The sequence below is a fragment of the Mus caroli genome, unplaced genomic scaffold, assembly GCF_978045245.1.
Source record: "Mus caroli unplaced genomic scaffold, Mus_caroli_1 scaffold_18, whole genome shotgun sequence".
In the NCBI taxonomy this organism is placed as follows: Eukaryota; Metazoa; Chordata; class Mammalia; order Rodentia; family Muridae; genus Mus; species Mus caroli.
Window position 1 is genome coordinate 68654135 of NW_028227273.1, and position 23065 is coordinate 68677199.

Sequence of the window (23065 nt, forward strand, 5' to 3'; positions counted from 1 at the left end):
ACCTAAGGTTCACTTAATCTTAGAAGCCAGGGGCAAGGGCACGAAGGTCACAAACTTCCTTCTTCCTAGATAATGGTAAATTTCTGTGTAGGGCAGTGACTTAGCTATCCATGCCCAGGGTTGGATCAAGGACTGCCTAGAATCTAACTTAGCTATATGTCAAAATATCAATCCTTAGGAGCACTTGTAATAAAGCAATATTAAGGGAAAGCACACAGATCTGTTTACCAACTAAAGCAAGGACATTGGAGCATTCTTTATACAGGATGCCACGATTCCAGGAGACTAAGTTTCCGTGAACTTTTCGCCCGCCCAGGTTTTCGGGGCCTGTTGCTCTTGTTGCTACTGGAGTGAATGCAGCAGCTGGAGACCTAGGCCAACCCTCTTCTTTGCCTAAACAATGGGCGGGGTGGGGTGGGGGTGGGGATGTAGACCAGCAGCCCAAGATAAAAAGGAATAAACCTGGGTGACACTTTGGAAGAGAACTGTAACCAAAAGCTTGCTGTTTTCATTGTAGCTATAGAAACATAGATGTAAGATGTGGGTGTATGATCATGAATGCACACATTTGGATGTGTTGTAGAGTGACAATTATCATCTTCATCAGAACTGCTTGTTGTCTGTTGATTCCTTCATAGAAAAAGGGGAGATGCCAGATAGTGGTGGCCAGAGAGTTGATCCCAGCACTTGAGAGGCAGAGGCAGGTGGATCTCTGTGAGTTCCAGGACAGCCTTGTCTACACAGTGAGTTCCAAGACAGCCAGAGCTACACAAAGAAACCTTGTCTTGAAAAACAAAACAAAAGGAAGAGGAGGAATATGAAGAGGAGGAGGAGGGAGGATGCTGAGGAGGAGAAAGGGATATGGAGGGTCATTAGCTATCATACAGTCATGCCTAAATGCACACAACCTCATGGTCTGGGGAGGTACAAATGTATAGAGAGTATAGGAGGTTAAGTGGAGGAGGGGGGATCTTTGCCCATGTTGAGGTGAGACTGTTAGATGGTGCAATTGCTTTGGGGTTACCCACCCTCCTGAAAGTAATCCCTTATCCATGTTCTGTAAATCCAAGAAACACTTTGTTCCTTGTCGGGCTGCTTGTCTGCCTCGCTGCTGGCATGCCTGAGCACCACCGGCAAGCTGCTCAGGGGAGGTAGAACACAGTCCATAATAGGGGTCCCAGTCCGTGTTTACCCAGATGAGAAACAGCGGAGTCTGAGACAGTTGCTGGCCTCCTGTGTACCCAGATGCCACTGAAGTGCCACTAGGAGTTGGGAATGGGGATCCACAGTCCTCTCCTTGGGGTACCTATACATCAGACAGGAAGGGATGGCTGAGCCCAGGACTGGGATGGAATCTGGTATGGTTCTGACTGCCGAGAGTAGGAGGGGTTTGAAGAGAGAAGGCCTTTGGGGGGAGATTTAGATGTGGCTCTTTGCAATGAAGCCCTCCCCCTCACCACCCCCCACCCCCACCCCGTGGCCATACTTGATGAAGAAGATGGTCCTTGCTTGTCCGAACTGTTTTATTTGATGGTGGAGGTGAATGCATACACCTTAATAAGGGTGAACCTTTTGTAGGAAGGAACACCTGGGAAGGGAAGCTCACTCATTGCCTGAACACTCAAGGCCTATTTAGATACCTCATTAACATGGAGAACTCCATGTTTTTATGCCATCTGGCAGATCGTCATGGTCCTCTCAGTGGGGTGTCGCGGTTACGTGTTCCAGATCAGATAGTTTGGCAGGGAGCTGACTCCATGCCTGCCATTCTCAATTCTGAGATTCTCTGGGTTTTGAGCCTGCTCAACCTTAATAGTTCTTCTGTCTGGTGGCACGGTCCAGATGCCTGACAGGCTCCTGAGTTTGGAATCACACCTTGATTTTGTCATTACTGCTTTTATAAGGAAGGGGTTAGTGTTTGCTAAATCTCCCCAGAGAAAGAGTTCACTTGACAGTATGTGTGCCCATGTGCACTGCATAAGCACATGCGTGTGTCTGAGTTTGCACACACACGTGTGTATGTAATCCCTAGCTTTGTCCTCTGAGAAGGATTCTGGATCAAAGGAAGTGCAAGAGGACCTGGAATTATTTTCCATAATTAGATAATGCCAAAGAGATGGAGCAGAAGCCTAAAGACGGAAGCCAGCTTTCAGGAGGCCCTGGAAGCCCTGTCAGAACCTGGAATAGCAAATAGGAACTGGGGGAAAGAGAGACGTGGAGATTCATTGACTAAAATAGAAGATTATGAGTCAATGTAGTCACCGATAAGTGAATCAGTGATTAAAATTCTGTTAAGAAATCAGATAAAGTTTCACTCTCTGCCCTAGGCACTTGGTAGTGCTAAGTGCTTGGTAGTGAGGGGTGAAGAGAGGAATTTCTCTGGGGAGGCTGAGGGCCTCTAATCAAGCACCAAGCACCAAGAACTGAAGTGGCAGGCATTTGATAAGACAAGACTAGGTCTGAGTCACATTTGTGATGGTGTCATGAGATGTCTGACTTCAGTCTAATCATGAGAAATATCAGACAGCCCTGCTTGAGTATAATTTTTCCAAAATGCAATACTCAGAAATTTTGTGGGCTCAGAAAAGCCAAGAAATGGAACTGAATAATCCAACTGTCCACATCAGACTGACGGACATAGCAGGGAGACCAAGTGCACCAGGGATTCTAGTCAGCCTCCTTCTGCTTTCGCATTCCCAGTGAGGTGGTAGGTGGATGCCAAACAGTGCCTGAGAATCCCTCAGTGACAGTGTCTTTAGATGTGTCCTGACTCAGTAGGGCAGCACCATAAAAAAAAAAAAAATCCCCTTTTAAAAAAAAGAAAGAAAAGAAAAAAGGAGAGGCCGGTGAAAATCCGAAGCCCTCACACAGTCCAAACCTTTAGTGGTTCAGAAATAAAAGTCTTTGAACCAGACAAATGGCTTTTCTGGAAGTTTCTGTATGAAATTGTGTGTGTGTGCATGTTTATACATGTACAACTATACATGTACATGTCTACACACGTGTGTCATTCCTCAAGTCTTGCCCACTTCTCTCTCTCTCTCTCTCTCTCTCTCTCTCTCTCTCTCTCTCTCTCTCTCTCTCTCTCCCTCCCTCCCTCCCTCCCTCCCACCCTTCCTCCCTCTCTCTCCTTTCTTCTTTTTTGGTTTGGTTTTTTTGAGGCTGGCTCTTCCACTGGACCAGAACTCCCCAGGTATGCTAGCTCACCAGCAAGCTTCTATCCATGTGTGTGCACACACCCCACAGTACATGAGTGGAGGTCACAGGACAATATCCAGGAATTGATTCTCTCCTACAATGTGGTCCCAGGGCTCCAACTCAGGTGGTCAGGTTTGGTGGCAAGTGTCTTTATACACTGAGCCATCTTCTTCTTTTTTTTTAATGTTAAAAGTTTATTTTCAATATTTTTTATTGAAAATAGACTTTTCTCTCATATAACCCATCCCAACCACAGTTTCCCCTCCCTTCATTCCTCCCAGCTACTCCCCACCTTCTCTCTGCCCCAAATCCACTCAGCCTCCTTTCCATTTCACAGAAGAACAGACTTCAAGAGATGACAGTCACACAGGACAAAATAAGACACATAAGACAAGGCAAGAGCCCTCAGACTGAGGTTGGACAGGGCAACCCTGTAGGACAATTCCCTAGAGCAGGCAAAAGAGTCAGAGACACACCCGCTCCCACTGTTAGGAAGCCACAGAAGCACCAAGCTAACAGCCAGTTACATACACAGAGGACCTACTGCCGACCTATGCATGTCCTGTGCTTGCCGCTTCAGTCCCTGGGAGCCATGCCTCGTTGGTCCAGTAAGACCAGGTTATCCTCCTTTCCTCCACCCCCTCTGACTTCTACAACCCTTCCTCCCTCTCTTCTGTGGGGTTCCCCAGTCTCCTAGGGGAAGGATCCAATGGAGACCTCCAACTTAAAACCTCTCTTGGAATAATACCTGCCTGGATGAGGGTCTCTGCACCCGTTCTCATCTGCCTCTCTGATGATAATGGGCAAGGCACCAATTTGTGACTATATCATTAGGAATAATTTCCTATTTTCCAGTCATATATGGTTCTACCCTAGTTTTCTTGGCTATCCAGTCTCCAGTTCCTTGCCATCCAGGCAGTGTAGGACATGGGCTTTAAGTTAAACCAAACATTGGTTGACGACTCCCACAAGTTCTGGGGCACCATTGCCCCAGTATATCTTGCAGGCAGGTCATATTGTAGAGCAAGGGTTTTGTAGCTGGGTTAGTGTCCAGGTTTCTCTTTCCATAGCTGGTAAGAGTATCTTTTTGCACCAAAGAGACTAAAACAGGGATGAAGGCTCCCATCAGGCACCAGTGTAACCTCCCAACATTCTGTGGGCAGTGTGGATGTTGTCTTCGGCCAGGGGACCCTGCTGTCAGTTTTTAGAGAGTTGCCCTCTGTGCTAGCATCAGCCTGTGTTGTCTAGGGATCTCCATGGGACTTCCTTGGCCTACAATTGAACACAGCCCAGTCTCATCATTGGAAGCATGGCCTGGCTATAAAAGATGGCCAGTTCACACTCTGTATCTTTCATTAGGCAGGGTATTCACTAAGGTCACCTTCATAGATTCCAGGAAGTTGGTTTCAACATCACCCATGCAACACTTCTTAATTTCAGCTGCCCATCTCACATACACACACACACACACACACACACACACACACTTCATCCCTCCACAACTTGGTCATTCTTGTTCCCATCCCCATCTGCCCCCAGTTCACTCACAAAATTTATTCTATTTCTTCTTCCAGTGGAGTTCCATATGTCCCCAAGAGCCCTCCTCTTTAACTAACCTCTCTGGGTCTGTGAACTATAGCTTGATAATCATTTTTTTAATAGCTAACATCCTCTTATAAGTGAGTACATACCATGTGTGTCTTTCTGAGTCTGGGTCACCTCACTCAGGATTAATTTTTTTCTAGTTCCTCCCATTTGCCTGCAAATTTCATGATGTTGTTGTTTTTTTTTTTTTTTTTTTTTTAACAGCTGAGTAATACTCCATTGGGTAAATGTACCACATTTTTCTTTATCCAGTCATCTATTGAGGAGCATCTGGCTTGTTTGCAGTTTCTGGCTATTATGAATTAAGCAGCAATGACCATGATTAAGCAAGTGTCCTTGTGGTTAGATGGATTGTCATTTGGGTCTTAGGGCAGAGCAATTCTCAACTTTCTAAGGAACAACCATATTGATTTCCATGATGGCTGTATAGGTTTACCAGCAATGGAGGAGTGTTCCCCTTCCTCCACGTGAGGGTTCCCCTTCCCCCACGTGAGTGCTCCCCTCCCCCCACATGAGTGCTCCCCTTCCCCCACGTGAGTGCTCCCCTTCCTCCACATCCTTGCCAGCGTGAACTGTCACTTGTGTATTGATCTTAGCCATTCTGCCAGTTTTACTAAAATGGAATCTCAAAGTAGTTTTCATTTGCATTATCCTGATAGCTAAAGATGTTGAACATTTCTTTAAGTGTTTTTTAACCATTTGAGATTCTTCTATTGAGAATTCTGTTTAGATATGTACACCATTTTTAATTGGGTTATTTTTTAATATCTAATTTGTTAAGTTTATATATTTCGGGTATTAGACCTCTATTGGATGTGGAATTGATAAAAAGAGAAAATCTTTTCCCATTCTGTAGGCTGCCTCTTTGTCCAATTGACAGTGTCCTTTGCCTTAAAGAAGATTTTCAGTTTCATGAGGTCCCACTTCTTAGATGTTGATCTTAATGCCCACACTATCACATACTGAGTCATCTTACTAGTTCATCCCTTGTTAAGATAGGCATCCTTGTTCAGATGAGGAAGAATCTTGGGTGGTTTGTATTGTGTTTCTAGAGTGATAAATAATGTCAAGTGTCTTCCCACATCTTCACTGGCACCTGTGTATCATGTGTGTGTGTGTGTGTGTGTGTGTGTGTGTGTGTGTATGAGAGAGAGAGAGAGAGAGAATGTGTGTGTGAGAGTGTGTGAATGTGTGTGATTGTGTGTGTGTGAGTGTGTGTGTGTGTGTGTGTGTGTGTGTGTGTGTGTATGTGTGTGTGTGCTCATGAAAGCTAGAAGAGGGCATCAGATCTCCTGTAGTTACAGGCAGTGTTGAGCTGTCTAACATGGTGCTGGGAAATGAGCTTTAGAGCATAGTCCTCTACAAGAGCTATCCACCTCTTAGCTGCCAAGCCACCTCTCTAGCCAACTCCCCCCTTTTATTTTTGAGTTATGAATTTTTAAAAATTTTCAAAACAACTATGTGTACTTGTGTATGTTTGTTTGTTCAGGTCCTCTTGGAGGCAAGAGCCGTCAGGTCCTCTGGAGCTAGAATTACAGGCAATTGTAAGCTATTCATGTGGATTCTGGGAACAGAACTCAGTCCCTAGAGGCAATATGTGCTCTTAACCATAGAGTCATCTCTTCAGGCCTTTACATGCTCTTAACCACTGAGCCACACCACCATTTAACAAAGTTCAATTCATCTACTGTTGGTTGTTTGTTTTGGTTGTTTGGTTGTTTGGTTGGTTGGTTGGTTCCCAGGCTTGAGGAACATATACCCTCATAATCCATTGCCTAAACTGAGGGAGTTTCCGGGTTGTGTGGGGGGGGGCGGGGAGAGTATTGCTTCTTCTTGTTGTCGTCATTGTTTGGTTATTTTTGTTTTTTATAGAAAGGTTGGTTTGAGGGGGTGGTTTTGTTGTTGTTGTTGTTGTTGTTTTCGAGACAGGGTTTCTCTGTGTAGCCCTGGCTGTCTGGAACTCACTTTGTAGACCAGGCTGGCCTCGAACTCAGAAATCCACCTGCCTCTGCCTCCCGAGTGCTGGAATTAGAGGCGTGTGCCACCACGCCTGGCTGGTGTTTATATTTCAAGTTGACCTCAAATCCACAATCTTTATACCTCAGCTTTCCAAGAGCTAGGATGACAGGCGTGCACCACCACATCTGACTCCTGTTAACTTCTACACCGTGTGAGGTGGGTAAGAGGTTTTCTCTGTGCTTGAGGGGTCCTGTTGTCCCAGCACCATTTGATGAAGAGACCCCTTCCCAGAGAGTGCTCCTGGCACCCTTGTCAATAAACTGATTGGCATCTCTGTGATTGGCATCTCCTTGTAGGCTTGCTCCTTCATCTCTGTTCTTTTCCTCTACTCTGTCTGTTTACATGCCAATGTCAATCTGTGGGCTCCTAAAACTTTACACAAAATGATAAAATTGGGAGTGTAAGTCTCGCAATTTTTTTTCTGAGTTTCCAATCTTCCTCTGCTGCCGGGGTTGATCTCTACCTTGTGAATTTGAGGGCTGCCCTTTCCCCATTTCTGGATTTTGATAGTCGTTACACCAGTGACAGGGGCAGAACTGCTGTCCTCACAATGGCAAGCTTTCCAAGTGTACACATGAGATGTCTGTCTTCTTGTTTATATCTTCTTTCATTTCAGCCTGTTCAGAAACATTCTCTAGTTTCAGTATTGTCCTAAAACTCACATCTGGGCTTTGAGTCAAGTGTGGATACACACACACACACACACTGTTGTCATGTGTAGTGTGTAGTTACTACTACCCCACTTTAAGCTCCAGGCAGACCACTGCCCTGGTTTGCTTGAATCCACACATGGAAGACACACACACACACTCATACACACACCCATTCACACTCACACACACACTCTCTCACACACACATTCACACACACACACATTCTCACTCACACACACACACACACTTGTTCATTTTTAACCTATCTTACAGCCCAGTGGCTGGGCTCTTCTAAGCCTCCTATAGCTCACATGCCCTTCCCTTTACTCCTTGCTCAGCATCCTAAATCTGCCCTCAGTTTAGTTATGTTTCTAATCTCCTGCCTGCTACCCCAGGCCCAATCCATGAAGTGGCCAATGGCCACTCCACCCTAGATCTCACATGGCTGGTGGTTTTCTCTCTCTCTGAAGCATGGCAAATTCTCTTTCCTCCTCCTGTGTCCCATAGCCTGCCTGCAGGAACCTGGAAGTCCTACCTTTTCTGCCCAGCCATTAGCCACTAGCATCTTTATTGATAGATCAAGAATCAGTTGGGAAACAGGACCTTCAGCGTTCACATGCAGATTCCCGATCAAAGCATCAGAACCACTCCCACAGTCTTGAACTAAAATGTTTATACTCATAGAAGCAGGAGACTCCATAGATCATACCAGTAACTGTGTAGGAAAGATCCCATCACGAGGCCAAGAAGGGAGGGCAGAACACACCCCCACATCTCTATCAAGATCCTCAAGAAGGGAAAGTGCTAAGACTGAGCAAATTGAAGGTTGGCCCTAGGATGCAGTATGGCCCCACTTGCCCAGAGCCCAGGCTTTGTGGCCCATGCTGGTAATCTCTGTACACAAGGTGCTGGTGTTCGAGGCAAGGAGCCTATTGGCTTGTAGTATGGCTGTTTGGAACAGGAAAAGAAGAGCTAGGAACATAGCTTAGTTGATACTCACTTAGCATGTATGAAGTTCTTTGTCCAATTCCTAGGCCACAAGACAGACAGACAGACAGACAGACAGACAGACAGACAATAGTAGCACACAGTTTTAATCCCAACACCCAGAAGGTAGAAGCAGGAGGATCAGAAATTAAAGGTCTTCCTTGACTACACAGTGTATTTGAAGCCACTTAAAACAACACAGCCGGGTGGTGGTGGCGGACACCTTTAATCCCAGCACTTGGGAGGCAGAGGCAGGCGGATTTCTGAGTTCGAGGCCAGCCTGGTCTACAAAGTGAGTGCCAGGACAGCCAAGGCTATACAGAGAAACCTTGTCTCGAAACAAAATAAAACAAAACAAAACAAAAACAAAAAACATAACACAGATTGCTCACAAAGGGTTTGTGGGGAACTTGCTATAACATGAGGGAAAGACGCCTCACCTCTGTCCTTTTCCTCTCAAGAACCTATAAGGAATCATCTAGCAAATCTCAAGAGAGGGGATGCTGCAACGTCCTGACACCAATCTACAAAGCCACCCAGCAGATCAACGGGAAGAGGAAGTCAGGTATACTGTATACCTGTGATTCTAGAAGTTGGGAGACAGCAACAGGAAGATCAGAACCAGCCTTAGCTACACAGAAACTATCTTAGGTTACAAGAGACCCTGTCTCAAAAGAAAAAAAAATTCTGCTAAATTGTTATAACCAGGGACTGGAGAGATGACTTAGAAATTAAGAGCACTGGTTGTTCTTCCAGAGAACATGGCTTAATTCCCAGCTCACAACTGTCTGTAACTCCAGTCCCAGGATGTCCAACACACAGTTAGTGTAAGACACACATGTAGGTAGAACACTCATACACATAACATAAAAATAAAGGTTACAAACATTTTTTAAAAACCTGTCACAACCAAGAGTAAACCAAGAAGATGGGACAATTAAACATCACCAGATATTCTATAACAGAAAGCAGACATTCAGAGGACGTGAATTACATTTTAAATAAACTGAGGCTGGGTCCATAAGGATGGTCCACACAGCAAGTTCCAGGACATCCAGAGCTACACAGAGAAACCTTATCTAAAAAAGCAAAAACAAAATCCCCAAACACACAAACAAACTTAAATAACTGTGAACTGAATTGCCATTGAGTCATGAACTGTAATGAATGGATCATTTTAATATAGGATGTTAATCATAGTAAAATATGAATACAGTGTATGGGCATCTCTCTGCTGGCTTTTTAATTTTTCTAATCAACTCTATCCTGTTCTCAAATCATATATTAGAGAGAAGGGGGGACGGAAGGGAGAGATAGAGGGAAAGGGAGAAGGAGAGGGAGAGGGAGGGGGAGGGGGAGGGGGAGGGGAGGGGGAGGGGGAGGGGGAGGGGAAGAAGGAGAAGGAGAAGGAGAAGGAGAAGGAGAAGGAGAAGGAGAAGGAGAAGGAGAAGGAGAAGGAGAAGGAGAAGGAGAAGGAGAAGAAGAAGAAGAAGAAGAAGAAGAAGAAGAAGAAGAAGAAGAAGAAGAAGAAGAAGAAGAAGAAGAAGAAGAAGAAGAAGAAGAAGAAGAAAGACAAGTCCACTCCTGTGGCCTGAGTCCCCATGATGCACTTCTGTGATGTCTCCACCACATCTGCCTGGGTCCCGTGGTCTTCACCACAGATGGTACTCTTAATGGGCAGGCCCATTGTAACGTTCTCGGACTGGTTGGAGCCTGATGAGTAAGCTGATTAGACATGGGGCTCTGAGAGCCAGGGACTTTCCCACCCTCCCTAATTCCTGTTCTAAATCATAGGCCCCACAGTGTTGGAGGGAACCACTGAGACTCTCTAGGTCAGAGAGCTTCTATTAGATGTAAGGAAACTGAGGAACAGAGAGCAGCCTTATCATTTATAAGATGGTGCCACCTCAGTGAGGCTTGGTGGCACATGCCTGGAACCCCAGCACTTCAAAGGCTAATATAGAGGGACCATGATGTCAGAATCACCTAGGGTACAGGGTGACTTCCATGAGGGCGACACCCAACAGCCTTTGATCATAGTGTGTGTTAAATGTGTGGCTGAAATGTGATTGAAAAAGGTATCAGTTCTGCCCTGTACACAATGCCTGAACTACACACAGTAAACAGGGCCCTGCCTCCCTTAGGTAGTCTCTTATATGGAGCACATGTCTCAGAAAGGGTGGGAGTTGCCCCAGTCAGGAGAGCATGGGCTGTGAAACTTTGATTTTTTTTTTTTTTGAGACAGGGTTTCTCTGTGTAGCCCTGGCTGTCCTAGAACTCACTCTGTAGACCAGGCTGGCCTCGAACTCAGAAATCCACCTGCCTGTACCTCCCGAGTGCTGGGATTAAAGGCGTGCGCCACCACTGCCCAGCATTAGGCTGTGAAACTTTGGAAGCCAAGTATCCCCAGGCCCGGCCACCCCTACCTGGGAACCAGAAATCTGCTATCATGGAGTTGGAGAAGTCAAGAACTCATGGAAATTAGTTATTCAGAGCTCTGGTGCCCATGGGAGAAGGAATCCCTCACCCACTTGAGCACAATTTTCCTCTATCTCCATGACCCTGTCTCCTCATCTTTATCCTCCCATGAGGATGGTAGAAGGCTGTCCCTACAGCGATGAATCTGCCCTCCGCCATGCACGATGTTTGTTGGCAAAGGTCCCCACCGGAATCTGATCGATAGCAACTGCCCCTGATGGGACGGTGCAAACCATCCCCTTCTGTGGGGATGACCCCAAATCTCCAACCGTCATCTAATCACAAAGAGCCATCAGACAAACATGGTACATTATTCACAGTGGCATCTGACTCTGGCCAGCAATCTTGGTGAGTGTGAAGACAAGGGGAAATCAAAGAAGAGAACTGGAGCATTTACAAAACCCCATTTCACCTCTGCTGTTGCCTGGGCATTTAAACCAGGTTCATGGGGTCGAAAGTGGGCCATTGACTTGTCTTATGGCAAGCTTGGAGGACAAGATGTGATTTGTCATCATGGATTCTGGTGTAATGTCATCTTCTGGCGGTTGGAAAGACGGCCACGTTAGACATGCCTTCCAGACTCCAAACTTTTTTATCCTGCCAGATTTGTGGGAACGCGTGACACCGGTCCCTGTGCTCACCTCCCTGCCTTGTGTTATAGTTACAGTCTCTCCTGGGATGGCATGCTGAGTTCATCTGCTCTTCTGGCCTCTGGTGCTCTGCACGACCTGTAGAGTTCTCAGTTCCCTCCCAGCATGGTTCTTGGCAGCACCCATGTGTTTTGATTGTTGTTTTCATTTCACAGAGATCTGTGACTTTCTAGCTTCCCTTGTGATTTTTTTTTTCTGTGACCCACTGATTAAGACTGTCTATAACCTTTGGGAGTGGGTGATAGGGTCTCTCTATGTAGCTTTGACTGTCCTGGGATTTGCTGTGTAGACCAGACTGGCCTCATAGAGACTGGCCTGCCTCTCCCTCTATCTCCCAGTGTTGGGTGGTGGTGGAGCACCTTTAATCCCAGCACTCGGGAGGCAGAGGCAAGGCAATTTCTGAGTTCGAGGCCAGCCTGGTCTACAGTGTGCGTTCCAGGACAGCCAGGGCTACGCAGTACCACGCTGGGTTTGATGACTAAAATCTTAATCCTTCCCAGCACACACACTGGTTCATTCTTCACTTCTATCATCATCTCATTGTGCCCAAATGTGGGACGGTGAAAGGCAGCCCATTTTCTGGTTGGGCTAGGTTTAAACCCCGGAGACCCAGCAGGTGTTCCTGCAAGGAACAGAAGGCGTTTTCCATAATCCCAGACACTAGGCTCCTGACAAGAGGCCTCAGCTCTCCATAGTTCTATGGCCATCAGTCACGTAGGGCAATGCCCCAAGCCCCTCCACAGGTAGAGGACATGACTACAGGTCTCATAACCTCAAGACAGAGCTCCAATTTAATGAGGTAGCTAAAGGCCTGAAGGTCTTAGCCAGTTAACTCCCCTTCCCAGACACTCCTCCCTGCAAAAGCTATTTAACCTCAGGCCTGCCCTGAGAAGGGGTGGTGGGGTAGTTTCACCCATCACAACTCTCTGCCATGACAATAAATGTCTTAAAACCATGGACTGTCTCTTCTCATCAGGATCTGCCGTGCTGGAGCAATGGAGCAGGTCTTCCTCTAAAGAGCTGCACCTAATCTCACGCAGGAGGCCTCTCTGCATTCCCAGTCACAGTTTCCACCAAGCCAAGCAGCCATCCTGAGCAAGCCTAGGTTACTCTCCTCCCCATGGGAACCAGCTCACGCTCTCCCCTCCCCTCTTTTCCCTTCAGCCTCAGACCCACACTCCATTCTCAGCTCTTCTGAGGCATCCAGAGGAGTCTGTGGTGTCCAAGAGCTAGAACCCACAGTCCCCAGCCTCCCTGTGACTGCAGGGACCTCAGACTGTGCCTCCCCAGAGCGGGGCTCTCCAGCTTCTCACAGCCCAGCAGCAGCGTGAGGCACTCAAATTCCCTGCATCCCACCTCCAGGAGCGGCCCTAGCCCTGTGGGGAACTGGATACGGGACAACATTTTAACACACACTCAAAGAGGGTGCTTTATATAACATCTTAGAGGTTCTTTCTCAGGCTCCATCTACATCATGGAACAAGAAGGACCACCTATTCCAAAACCCTCAGTCCCTGGAAGGCTGATGCTCTCTAGGCACTACCTAGAACCCTCATTAGGCCTCCATCAGTTCCCCTGTCCCTATCCTGTGGGGTCTTTCCCTCAGCCAGTGGCCTAGAGAATCCATAAGGACAGAACCTCAGTGGCCAGGTCTAGAATGAGTGACCCAGGGCCTCAGCTCACTCTGCCCATCTGTCGAGAGCTAGACAGACACAGGATTCTCCCACAAGCCAAATCCTATCTTCTGGATCCTAGAGAACCCAGACAGATTTTTCCAGGGGCCACCTGGGCCCTGTGGGAAACTCCTCTGGTGTTCATTCATCTATTCACTTATTCATCCATTCACTCATTCATCCATCCATTCATTCATCCATTCACTCATTCTTCCATTCACTCATTCATCCATTCACTCATTCATCTATTCACTCATTCATCCTTCTTGCTGTTTTCAGAGCACTAGGGGTCTGCAGTAAGCTGAAGAGGTTACTGCCTCCCACCAGTGTCTCTTACAAAGCCACCACACACTATATCCCAGCACTGAGGGTAACAGCACACTGCACACACCACACACCAGCATCGAAGGTAACAACACACAATACATACTGCATCCCAGCACTGAGGGTAACAGCACACTGCACGTACCACACACCAGCACCAAGGGTAACGGTACATAGACTACCGCATCCCAGCACTAAGGGCAGTGCAGGACCACTTGCAATTTGAATCCCAAAGTGACAGCTCAAAATCTTTTGCATTTTCATTAACTAAATTGAATCTTTCACCTTTCTTCAATGCATTGTGAGGTTTGGATGTCAATTGTCTGTTTCGTGGGTGGTCGCATATGAGAGAACTTAATTCTGTTACCAACTATCAAGAGATAAAATATTATAGAGTCAGAAAGAGTACTGGCTGCTCTTCTAAAGAACCAGGAGTTCAGTTGCCAAGACCTACAGGATGGCTTGAAAACCATCTGTAACTCCATTTCCAGGCTATTGGATGCCTTCTTCTAACCTCCATAGCAAATATGCTGCAGGCCAAGCACCCACATACATAAAATAAACTGAATAAACCTTTCAGAAACAAGTTTTAAAGAGTTGGGATATTGTATGATCAACTGGGAAAGTCACCATGAGAGCATTTGCGCAAACTCTCCTTAGTTTCTGTCCACATCTTCTTCAATGCTGCTGATTGACCCCACTGATGGACCCTGAGCCCGTCAGAACATCCCTTCTAGGACAAGGGTCCAGTAACAGTTAGGTGGTGCCTGCTGGGCCCAAGCCCTGGAGTTTCCTTGCATTCTTTGTTTACCTGCTGGCCACCTGTGGGCTCATGAGAGTCCTGTCTAGTCAGTCTTGGACTTTAGAAGACACGTGTGGCTTTTTCAAAGGCCTTTAGCATCCTTCCCCATATTCCCTCTTCTACTCTGCCTGCTACTCCCCCACCTCAGTTTAACTCCTCCTGCTCTGTTACTTCTTTAGTCATTTATACTCCTATGTCTGTCTTCCCTCTTTTGGAAGTACCCACCCCTCCATGGCCCCTTCATTATTTTCTGATCTCTGTGGGTATGCAAAGTGCTGAGGGAAGACCTGTGATGCTGCCTTTCTCTGTCTGGATTACCCCACTCAGTGTCTGGATTACCTCAGTCAGTGTCTGGATTACCTCAGTCAGTGTCTGGATTACCTCAGTCAGTGTCTGGATTACCTCAGTCAGTGTCTGGATTACCCCACTCAGTGTCTGGATTACCCCACTCAGTGTCTGGATTACCCCACTCAGTGTCTGGATTACCCCACTCAGTGTCTGGATTACCCCACTCAGTGTCTGGATTACCTCAGTCAGTGTCTGGTTACCCCACTCAGTGTCTGGATTACCCCACTCAGTATCTGGATTACCTCAGTCAGTGTCTGGATTACCTCAGTCAGTGTCTGGTTACCCCACTCAGTGTCTGGATTACCTCAGTCAGTGTCTGGATTACCTCAGTCAGTGTCTGGATTACCTCAGTCAGTGTCTGGATTACCTCAGTGTCTGGATTACCCCACTCAGTGTCTGGTTACCCCACTCAGCGTCTGGTTACCCCACTCAGTGTCTGGATTACCCCACTCAGTGTCTGGTTACCCCACTCAGCGTCTGGTTACCCCGCTCAGTGTCTGGATTACCCCACTCAGTGTCTGGTTACCCCACTCAGTGTCTGGTTACCCCATTCAGTGTCTGGATTACCTCACTCAGAATGCCTGTTTCTAGTTCTATCCAGTTTCTCTGTGTAGTCCTGACTGACTTGGAACTGCCTTTGTAGGCCAGGGTGACCTGAAACTCACAAAGACCTACCTGCCTTTGCCTCCTGAGTATTGGGATTCAAGGTGTGAACTATCTCACACATGACTTAATTTTATTTTTCTTAACAGCTCAATATTCCATTGTATAGATAGATATACCACATTTTTATTATCCATTCATCAGTTGGTGGGTGTATAGAAGCCTACTATCATAGAAGGTTCCTAAAATACATACATATATAAAAATATTTTAATCAAATAACCCTACAGTGAGGGTAGGGGGAGAATCCCTCAACCACATGTGATACACCACATGCTAGCATTTAAAAACACCAGCACCTTGTATGGGGTTACAGTGAGACCCTATAGATGCCCAGCTATGAAAATAGGCTATGAAAATATATTCTTTTTTTGAGGCAGAGTTTTTCTGTGTAACCTTGACTGTCCTGGAACTCAGGACCAGGCTGGACTTGAACTCAGAGATCTGCCTGCCTCTTCCTGCCAAATGTTGGGATTAAAGGTGTGCACCACCACCCAGCTACTCTCCAGAACTTGATGGGGAGACCCTGTTGCCAAAGACTTAGATGTTGAGTCACAGAGCATGAGGGAATCAAACTGGTCCTGGCCTAGACGCCTCATTTCTACTGGCTGAAAGGCGCTAATCACAGCATCAGAAGAGAAAAGTAATTATCCTTCTCCCCCAGCAAGCTACAATAACGACTGGCCTGGCAAGAGTGACATGTGACAAGAGTAGCAATAACGGAATAATGGTACAGAATTAACCAACTTCTTTCAGTTTGGGATCTAAGACCTGCTCCAAGAGTTAGAACCCTTTCCTGCACTGTTAAAGGGACCAATATCCAGTGGCTGTATAGGTCATAAGCCCTGGGGAAGAATCTATTACTTGGTTAAATGGATACAGTGTCAAAACAACTTCTACTGACTTACCATATCCATAGGTCAGTGCATCTCTCGACCCTTCTCAGAGAAGTTTCACTTAACACAGAGGCCCCAGCTGTCCAGTGTAGAGAGAATAAGAGACTGTGCAGTGCTCAGCCATAAATGGGTTGCGCATGTGCCACCCTCCCCAGAAGGCTCAGGAGAGGGGCAGGAAGACTAAGACTCAGAGGTGGAAGACAGCCTCAAGGAAACAAGATCTTTGGCTACAGCAGGGCAGCTTCACACACAAACTCATAGCAACTGTGACAGCATGCACAAGGCCTGCACAGCCTCAAGCCGGACGAAGTCCTAGCATGGAGTCGGGTTTGGACACAAAACCCTACCAATAGCAGAGGAGCTGTCCACATGTGTTAGCTGCTGGGAGGGGACAGAGCTCCCAAGAGTAGCTGGGAAATAAACACTGGAGTTGAGGGTGGGGAGAAAAGTGTCAGCCAGATGGGTAGGTGGGTGAGAATTGAAAGAGTAGCTATGGGAAGAGTTGGAAAAGAAGGTGAATCTGATCAAAATACATTGTATGGAATGCTCAAAGAATTAGCAAAAACATTATTATTACTATTATTATTATTATTAAAATCATACATATGTTAGAGAACTAGTGGTGAGCAGAGAAAGACCCCCCTCTGACCACTTCGTGCTGCCTCCAGGAGTTCCGATGGAGATGGTGGAGTGTGCAGAAGGGACAGCCTGGTAGGGCTTAGAGCCTACAGGGAATAAGAGAGATCCAGAAGGTGGCAGTGAAGGGGAAGGACAAGGAGGGACAGGAGTTAAAGGTAAGGAGAGGGCTAGAAACTAGTGATCAGTAGGCCAAGGAGAGTCACAGAGTAGGGTGGATCAACAAGAGAGTGGCCAGCCAGGAACAGGTACCTGAGGGGAGGCTGGTGGCCTCTCTGCCATCCCCTCCTTTCCATGCGCTGCCTCTCTGTTGCTGAAGCACAGATGCATTGGATAAGCAGGTGGCCCTGGTCATCAGATAGGGCCCAGAGGCCACAGTACAGGGTTTATCCACAAATCTGGGTCTAATGGAGTGGAAGGTTGACAGAGCCCCTTCTTGGCCCAGACGCTTGTACCCTGAGTCTGAGTCACCCATTTCCTCCAGGCTTGGATTGGAGGATGGCATGCCCTTCCTCCCACCCCACCCTGTTCTGGGAGGATAAGTGGAGAGGGACCTTGAGGCTGGGTAGAGAAGATCGAAGACTGCTAAAGTGATCTCTCCTGGACCCTGAAGCAGAGTGGCCAAGCCATTAGAGTCCTCGGGCTGTTGGAATGAACCTACTTTCCTGCTCCCAGGTTCCTGGCTTGTGCACCCCACAACCTGTTGGGCCTAGACTAGCCCTCACCTCCAACTGGGCCTGCACTACTCCTCACTGTGTCCAAATGCTAAAGCTGCTGCTGTTCACGCTGCCCCTCCTGTCCAGCCTGGTGCATGCAGCCCCCGGTGAGTTCTCCCCTGGGCCCTCCCGATCCCTCTTTCTGATCCTCTTAGCTCACAGGCCAAGGTACTAAAATTAGTCCTGTCCTATCCCCAGGTTCAGCTATGACACGAGAAGGCATTGTGGGGGGACAGGAGGTACATGGGAACAAGTGGCCCTGGCAGGTGAGCCTGCGTGCCAATGACACCTACTGGATGCATTTCTGCGGTGGCTCCCTCATCCACCCACAGTGGGTGCTCACTGCAGCACACTGTGTGGGACCGTGAGTCTACCTGGGCTTGGCAGAGTGGGACAAGGAATGGGTAGGAGAGTGGGGTAGGATGGGATCATCACCCACCATCTCTGGGTTTCTGGAAGTGACACAGGCCTCCTAAATGAATATCTCTTCTCTTTAGGGATGTTGCTGACCCCAACAAGGTCAGAGTACAGCTCCGCAAGCAGTACCTCTATTACCATGACCACCTGCTGACCGTGGGCCAGATCATCACACACCCCGACTTCTACATTGTCCAGGATGGGGCAGACATTGCCCTGCTGAAACTCACAAACCCCGTGAACATTTCTGACTATGTCCACCCTATCCCCCTACCTCCTGCCTCAGAGACCTTCCCCTCAGGAACGTTGTGCTGGGTGACAGGCTGGGGTAACATCGACAATGGTGGTATGTAGTAGAGACAACTGAGGTTAGACAGGTGAGGGAGCGGCCACGCCCATCCACAGCACAGGGCTTCCCCCCAACTTGTAGGATGGAAAGCTGAAGACCTCGGAAGTGGAAAGGCATCAGAACATCAGGGATTTCAGGGTCCATAAGCCAGGATACCCCAGTGTAGCTACCATAAGTCATTCGATCCCTCTAATCTCAGACACTTCATGTCTGAAGGGACCACAGTATGCTTGTATTTCGGAGATTTGATTGAGGAAGAGTCCGATCACACTTACCAACAATGTCTCCAGCAGCACTTCATGGGCTGTGGTAGTGTGTGGGGCTAGATGGCTCCCTTGGGAGCCTCCAGCCCCAGTTTCCCTTCTCCCTAGTGGTCTTACTTCATTTCTTTTGACACTCAGAGTAGAGCTCTAGGGGTAGGGCCATGAGCAGGCAGACCCTGGCTGCAGACCACAGGAAGGATCCAGTCTCTCTGTACACAGAGGTGGGGCAGGAGAATAGTGTCCAACCAGGGCTCCACTGGAATCCTCTATCCAGCCTAGGCCAGAGCCAGCGGTGCTGAGGGAGATAACTGCCTCTGCCCCTGCCCGTCACTGACCAGATGGCCCGCTAATGACCCTCTGGGCTGTCCTCCTTCTCTGAATAAGGTCAGAAATCCAGGTCCAACCTGGAGGAAGAAGCCAGGTTGGCAAAGCTGAATGCCATGGGCCCGACTCAAAGAGGGACTTGGGGGCAGAACTATCCTCAGAGAACGGGGTTAGCTGAGCCCATCCCAGCCTGCCACCTGAGACTCCGCCCACAAAATGGTCTTTCTTTCACCTACAGTAAACCTGCCGCCACCATTTCCTTTGAAGGAGGTGCAAGTTCCCATTATAGAAAACCACCTTTGTGACTTGAAGTATCACAAAGGTCTCATCACAGGTGACAATGTCCACATTGTCCGCGATGACATGCTGTGTGCTGGGAATGAAGGACATGACTCCTGCCAGGTGAACTCCTGTCCCCTCACCCTGCCACCCCCACCCAGCCTTTACAGGAGTACTGACCCCTATCCTCTCTAGGGCGACTCTGGAGGACCTCTGGTCTGCAAGGTAGAAGACACCTGGCTGCAGGCAGGCGTGGTCAGCTGGGGCGAGGGCTGCGCACAGCCCAACAGGCCTGGCATCTACACCCGGGTCACCTATTACTTGGACTGGATCCACCGCTATGTCCCCAAGGACTTCTGAGTCACATCCAGGATGACCTCCGTTCCTCCCAGCATGCTGCTTCCTGCCCGGGTGGCATCCCTGCCTTCCTCTCTTGCTCCCCATCCTGAGTCCCAATTCTCCCTTCCACTCAAGTAGCTACACTGCGCAGGCGCCGCTCTCTGCTATGCCTCAATAAAATGCATTAAAGCAGCCATGGGTGTTGCTGTGATTCTGAAGTTAGCAGGGGTAAATGAAGTGCCTGGGAGAATTGAGGTAATGTTGCTTGAGCCTTGGGGTGCCAGCTTGAGCTGTGGGGTTTGGCTCCTATCGTGAGGTAGATCGTCCTCACCACCCTGTCTGTTGTCATCTTAACTTCTCTCTACTCGAGTTCATTCCCTCTGGGTAAGGGGCACCACCCCTTTGGGATCCAGGAAATAGCAGGAAAACTTTAAGAGAGAAATATAGGGTGTGGGAGGGTTGGCGAGATGGTTCAGCAGGTAAAGATCCTTGTCCCTAAGCCTGAGGACCTAGGACCTAGAGAACACAAGTTGTCCGTCCCCTAACCTTCACACATGCAGGCCATGGTATGTGCATGAACAGTTACCCCTACACAAATGCGAGCACACACACAGACACACATACACACAGACACACACACAGACACACACACACATACACAGACACACACAGACACACACACACACAAACACATACACACAGACACACACACACAAATACACACACACAGACACACACACACACACAGACACACACACACATACACACAGACACACAGACACACACACAGACACACACACACAGATACACACAGACACACACACACAGACACACACACAGATACACACAGACACACACACACACACACAGACACACACACACAGACACACACATACATACAAACAGATACACACATACACACACACACACAAACACATACACACACACACAGACACACACAAACCCACACACACGATCATGACTGCAATAAAAATAAGCAAATAAACGTAATCTTAAAATCTACAGATGCCAGGTGGTGGCGCACACCTTTAATCTCAGCACTTGGGAGGCAGAGGCAGGTGGATCTCTGAGTTCGAGGCCAGCCTGGTCTACAGAGTGAGTTCCAGGATACCCATGACTACATAGAAAAACCCTGCCTCAGAAAAAACAAATAAACAAACAAACAAACAACCCAAAAAGATAAACATAGATAACACAGTCAGTAAAGCAGGAAGACCAGAGTTAGGCCCCAGAACCCATGCAGAAAGAATGAGGTGTGATAAGACGTGGTTGTAGCCCTAGAGAGCTGGAAACATGCAGCCTAGAGAAATGAGCGCACTCCAGAAAAGGCCAGGACACCCCGTTTTGTTGTTGGGTTGGTTTCTTTTGGCAGGGGGTGTCTTTTGGGGTGTTCATTTTTATTTTTGTTTTTTTAAGATAGGGTTTCTCTGTGTAGTCTTGGTTATCCTGGTTGTCCTTGCTCTGTAGACCAGGCTGGCCTCAAAATCAGAGAGAGCCATCTGCCCCTGCCTCCCAGGTGCTGGGATTAAAGGTGTGAGTCCTAACCACACAGCTGGGAAAACTAAAACAAAACAAAGGAAAAACAAAACAAGAAAGATAGTGCTCTAAGGAATGACATCTAAGGTTGACCTCTGACCTTCACACATACACGCAGACATGTGCACACAGACAGACAGGGGTTGAGTGGGGGACGGACTGAGGACTGCAAGGCTCCCCACAAACAAACCAAGAAATGAAGCATAGCCCGTACCCCTCGGCCTTCTCAGACATCCTTCCTGCAGGTAACAAGAGGCACCCTTCTTTGCCAGATTAACAGTTCACATGACTGTGCCCTGGGGAGTGTCCTGGAGGCTCACCTTCCCACAGACACTGCCACGCTCAGGTCAGCTCCGTTTCTGCTGTTTGAAATGCCATGTGGGGGTTGCAGTCAGCTGCAGCAGTGGACTTTAGCCTGTCCCCATAGTGTCCTGTGTGTGCGTGTGTGTGTGTGTGTGTGTGTGTGTCAATTAGCCTAGGCAGGCTCATCAGTAGCCCTGAAAGTCCTCTGTCCCCACCTTCCCAGCCACAGGGCCATGCCCAGAGTTTTTCTTGTTTGTTTTTGTTCTGTTTACATCCTGACCACGATTTACCCTCCCTGCTCTCCTCCCAGTCCCTCCCCCTGCCCTCCCCTCCTGCCTCCACTCTTCTTCAGAAAAGAGCAGGCCTCCCTTGGATATCAGCCATGACATATCAAGTTGCGCTAGGCACCTCCTCTTCTATTCAGGATAAATCGGAGGAAAGGGTACCAAAGGCAGGCAGCAGAGTCAGAGATGGCCCCTGCTCCCACCATAGGGGTCCCACAAAAAGACCAAATTACACAACTGTAACATATGTGCAGAGGGCCTAGGTCAGGCCCATTGCAGGCTCCCGGATTGGCAGTTAATCTCTGAGAGCTCCTGTGAGCCCAGGTTTGTTGATTCTGTGGTTCTTCTTGTGGTGTCCTTGACCCCTCTGGCTCCTTCAATCCTTCCTCCCCCTCTTCCACAGGATCCCTCAAGCTTCATCTGGTGTTTGGTTGTGGGTCTCTGCATCTGTCTCCATCAGTTCCTGGGGGAAGCCTCTCTGATGACAGCTGAGCTAGGCATGACTCTCTGAGTATAGCAGAATATCATGAGGAATCATTTATTTCATTGACTTTTTAAATTTTTTGCCAGTCATCTTTGGTTCTCTCCTAGGTCTCTGGGCTTTCCAGCCTGTGGTTCCTGACCCTCCAGGCCTTGTCAGCGGTGGGCTCCCTCTCAAGCTGGGTCAGCCATGGTTGGCCACTTCCACAATTTCTGCACCACATTTACCCCAGCACATCTTTTTTTTCTTTTGTTTTGTTTTGTTTTGTTTTTGTTTGTTTGTTTTTTGTTTTTTTGGGTTTTTTTTTTTTTTTGGTTTTTTGAGACAGGGTTTCTCTGTGTAGCCCTGGCTCTCCTGGAACTCACTCTTGTAGACCAGGCTGGCCTCAAACTCAGAAATCCACCTGCCTCTGCCTCCCGAGTGCTGGGATTAAAGGCGTGCACCACCATGCCCGGGTCTCCCCAGCACATCTTGCAGGCAGACAAATTGTAGGTTAAAGGTTTTGCAGCTGGGATTGTGTCCCAATCCCTCCACTGGAGAGAGGAGATGGCTGGTTCAGGCTTCATATCCCTCATTGCTACAAACCTTAGCTAGGGTCACCCCATAGATTCCTGGAAGTTCCATTGCAATAGGTTTCTAGCTCCTCCTAGAGATGCCCGCCCCCCGATTCTTTCCCACGAGTTCATGGGAGCCAAATTCAAGTCCTCATAACTACACGACACATGCTTTGCTGACTGAGCCATCGGCACAGCCCTGGCTGTGGTCCTATGGAGGTTGTTAATGACACGGAGTAACTGTCACATAGTACACATGCCCTGGCC

The 23065-nt window shown here is 48.0% G+C and overlaps 1 protein-coding gene across 1 annotated transcript; it reads left to right on the forward strand.

Moving 5' to 3' along the window:
* Positions 1–17516: 17516 nt before the first annotated feature.
* LOC110284076 (tryptase) lies at positions 17517–19762 on the forward strand. Its single transcript, XM_021149674.2, has 5 exons — positions 17517–17755; positions 17847–18012; positions 18146–18411; positions 19240–19403; positions 19476–19762. The coding sequence occupies exons 1-5, from the start codon at positions 17584–17586 to the stop codon at positions 19638–19640; spliced, it is 933 nt and encodes a 310-aa protein (XP_021005333.1). The 5' UTR covers positions 17517–17583; the 3' UTR covers positions 19641–19762.
* Positions 19763–23065: the final 3303 nt, after the last annotated feature.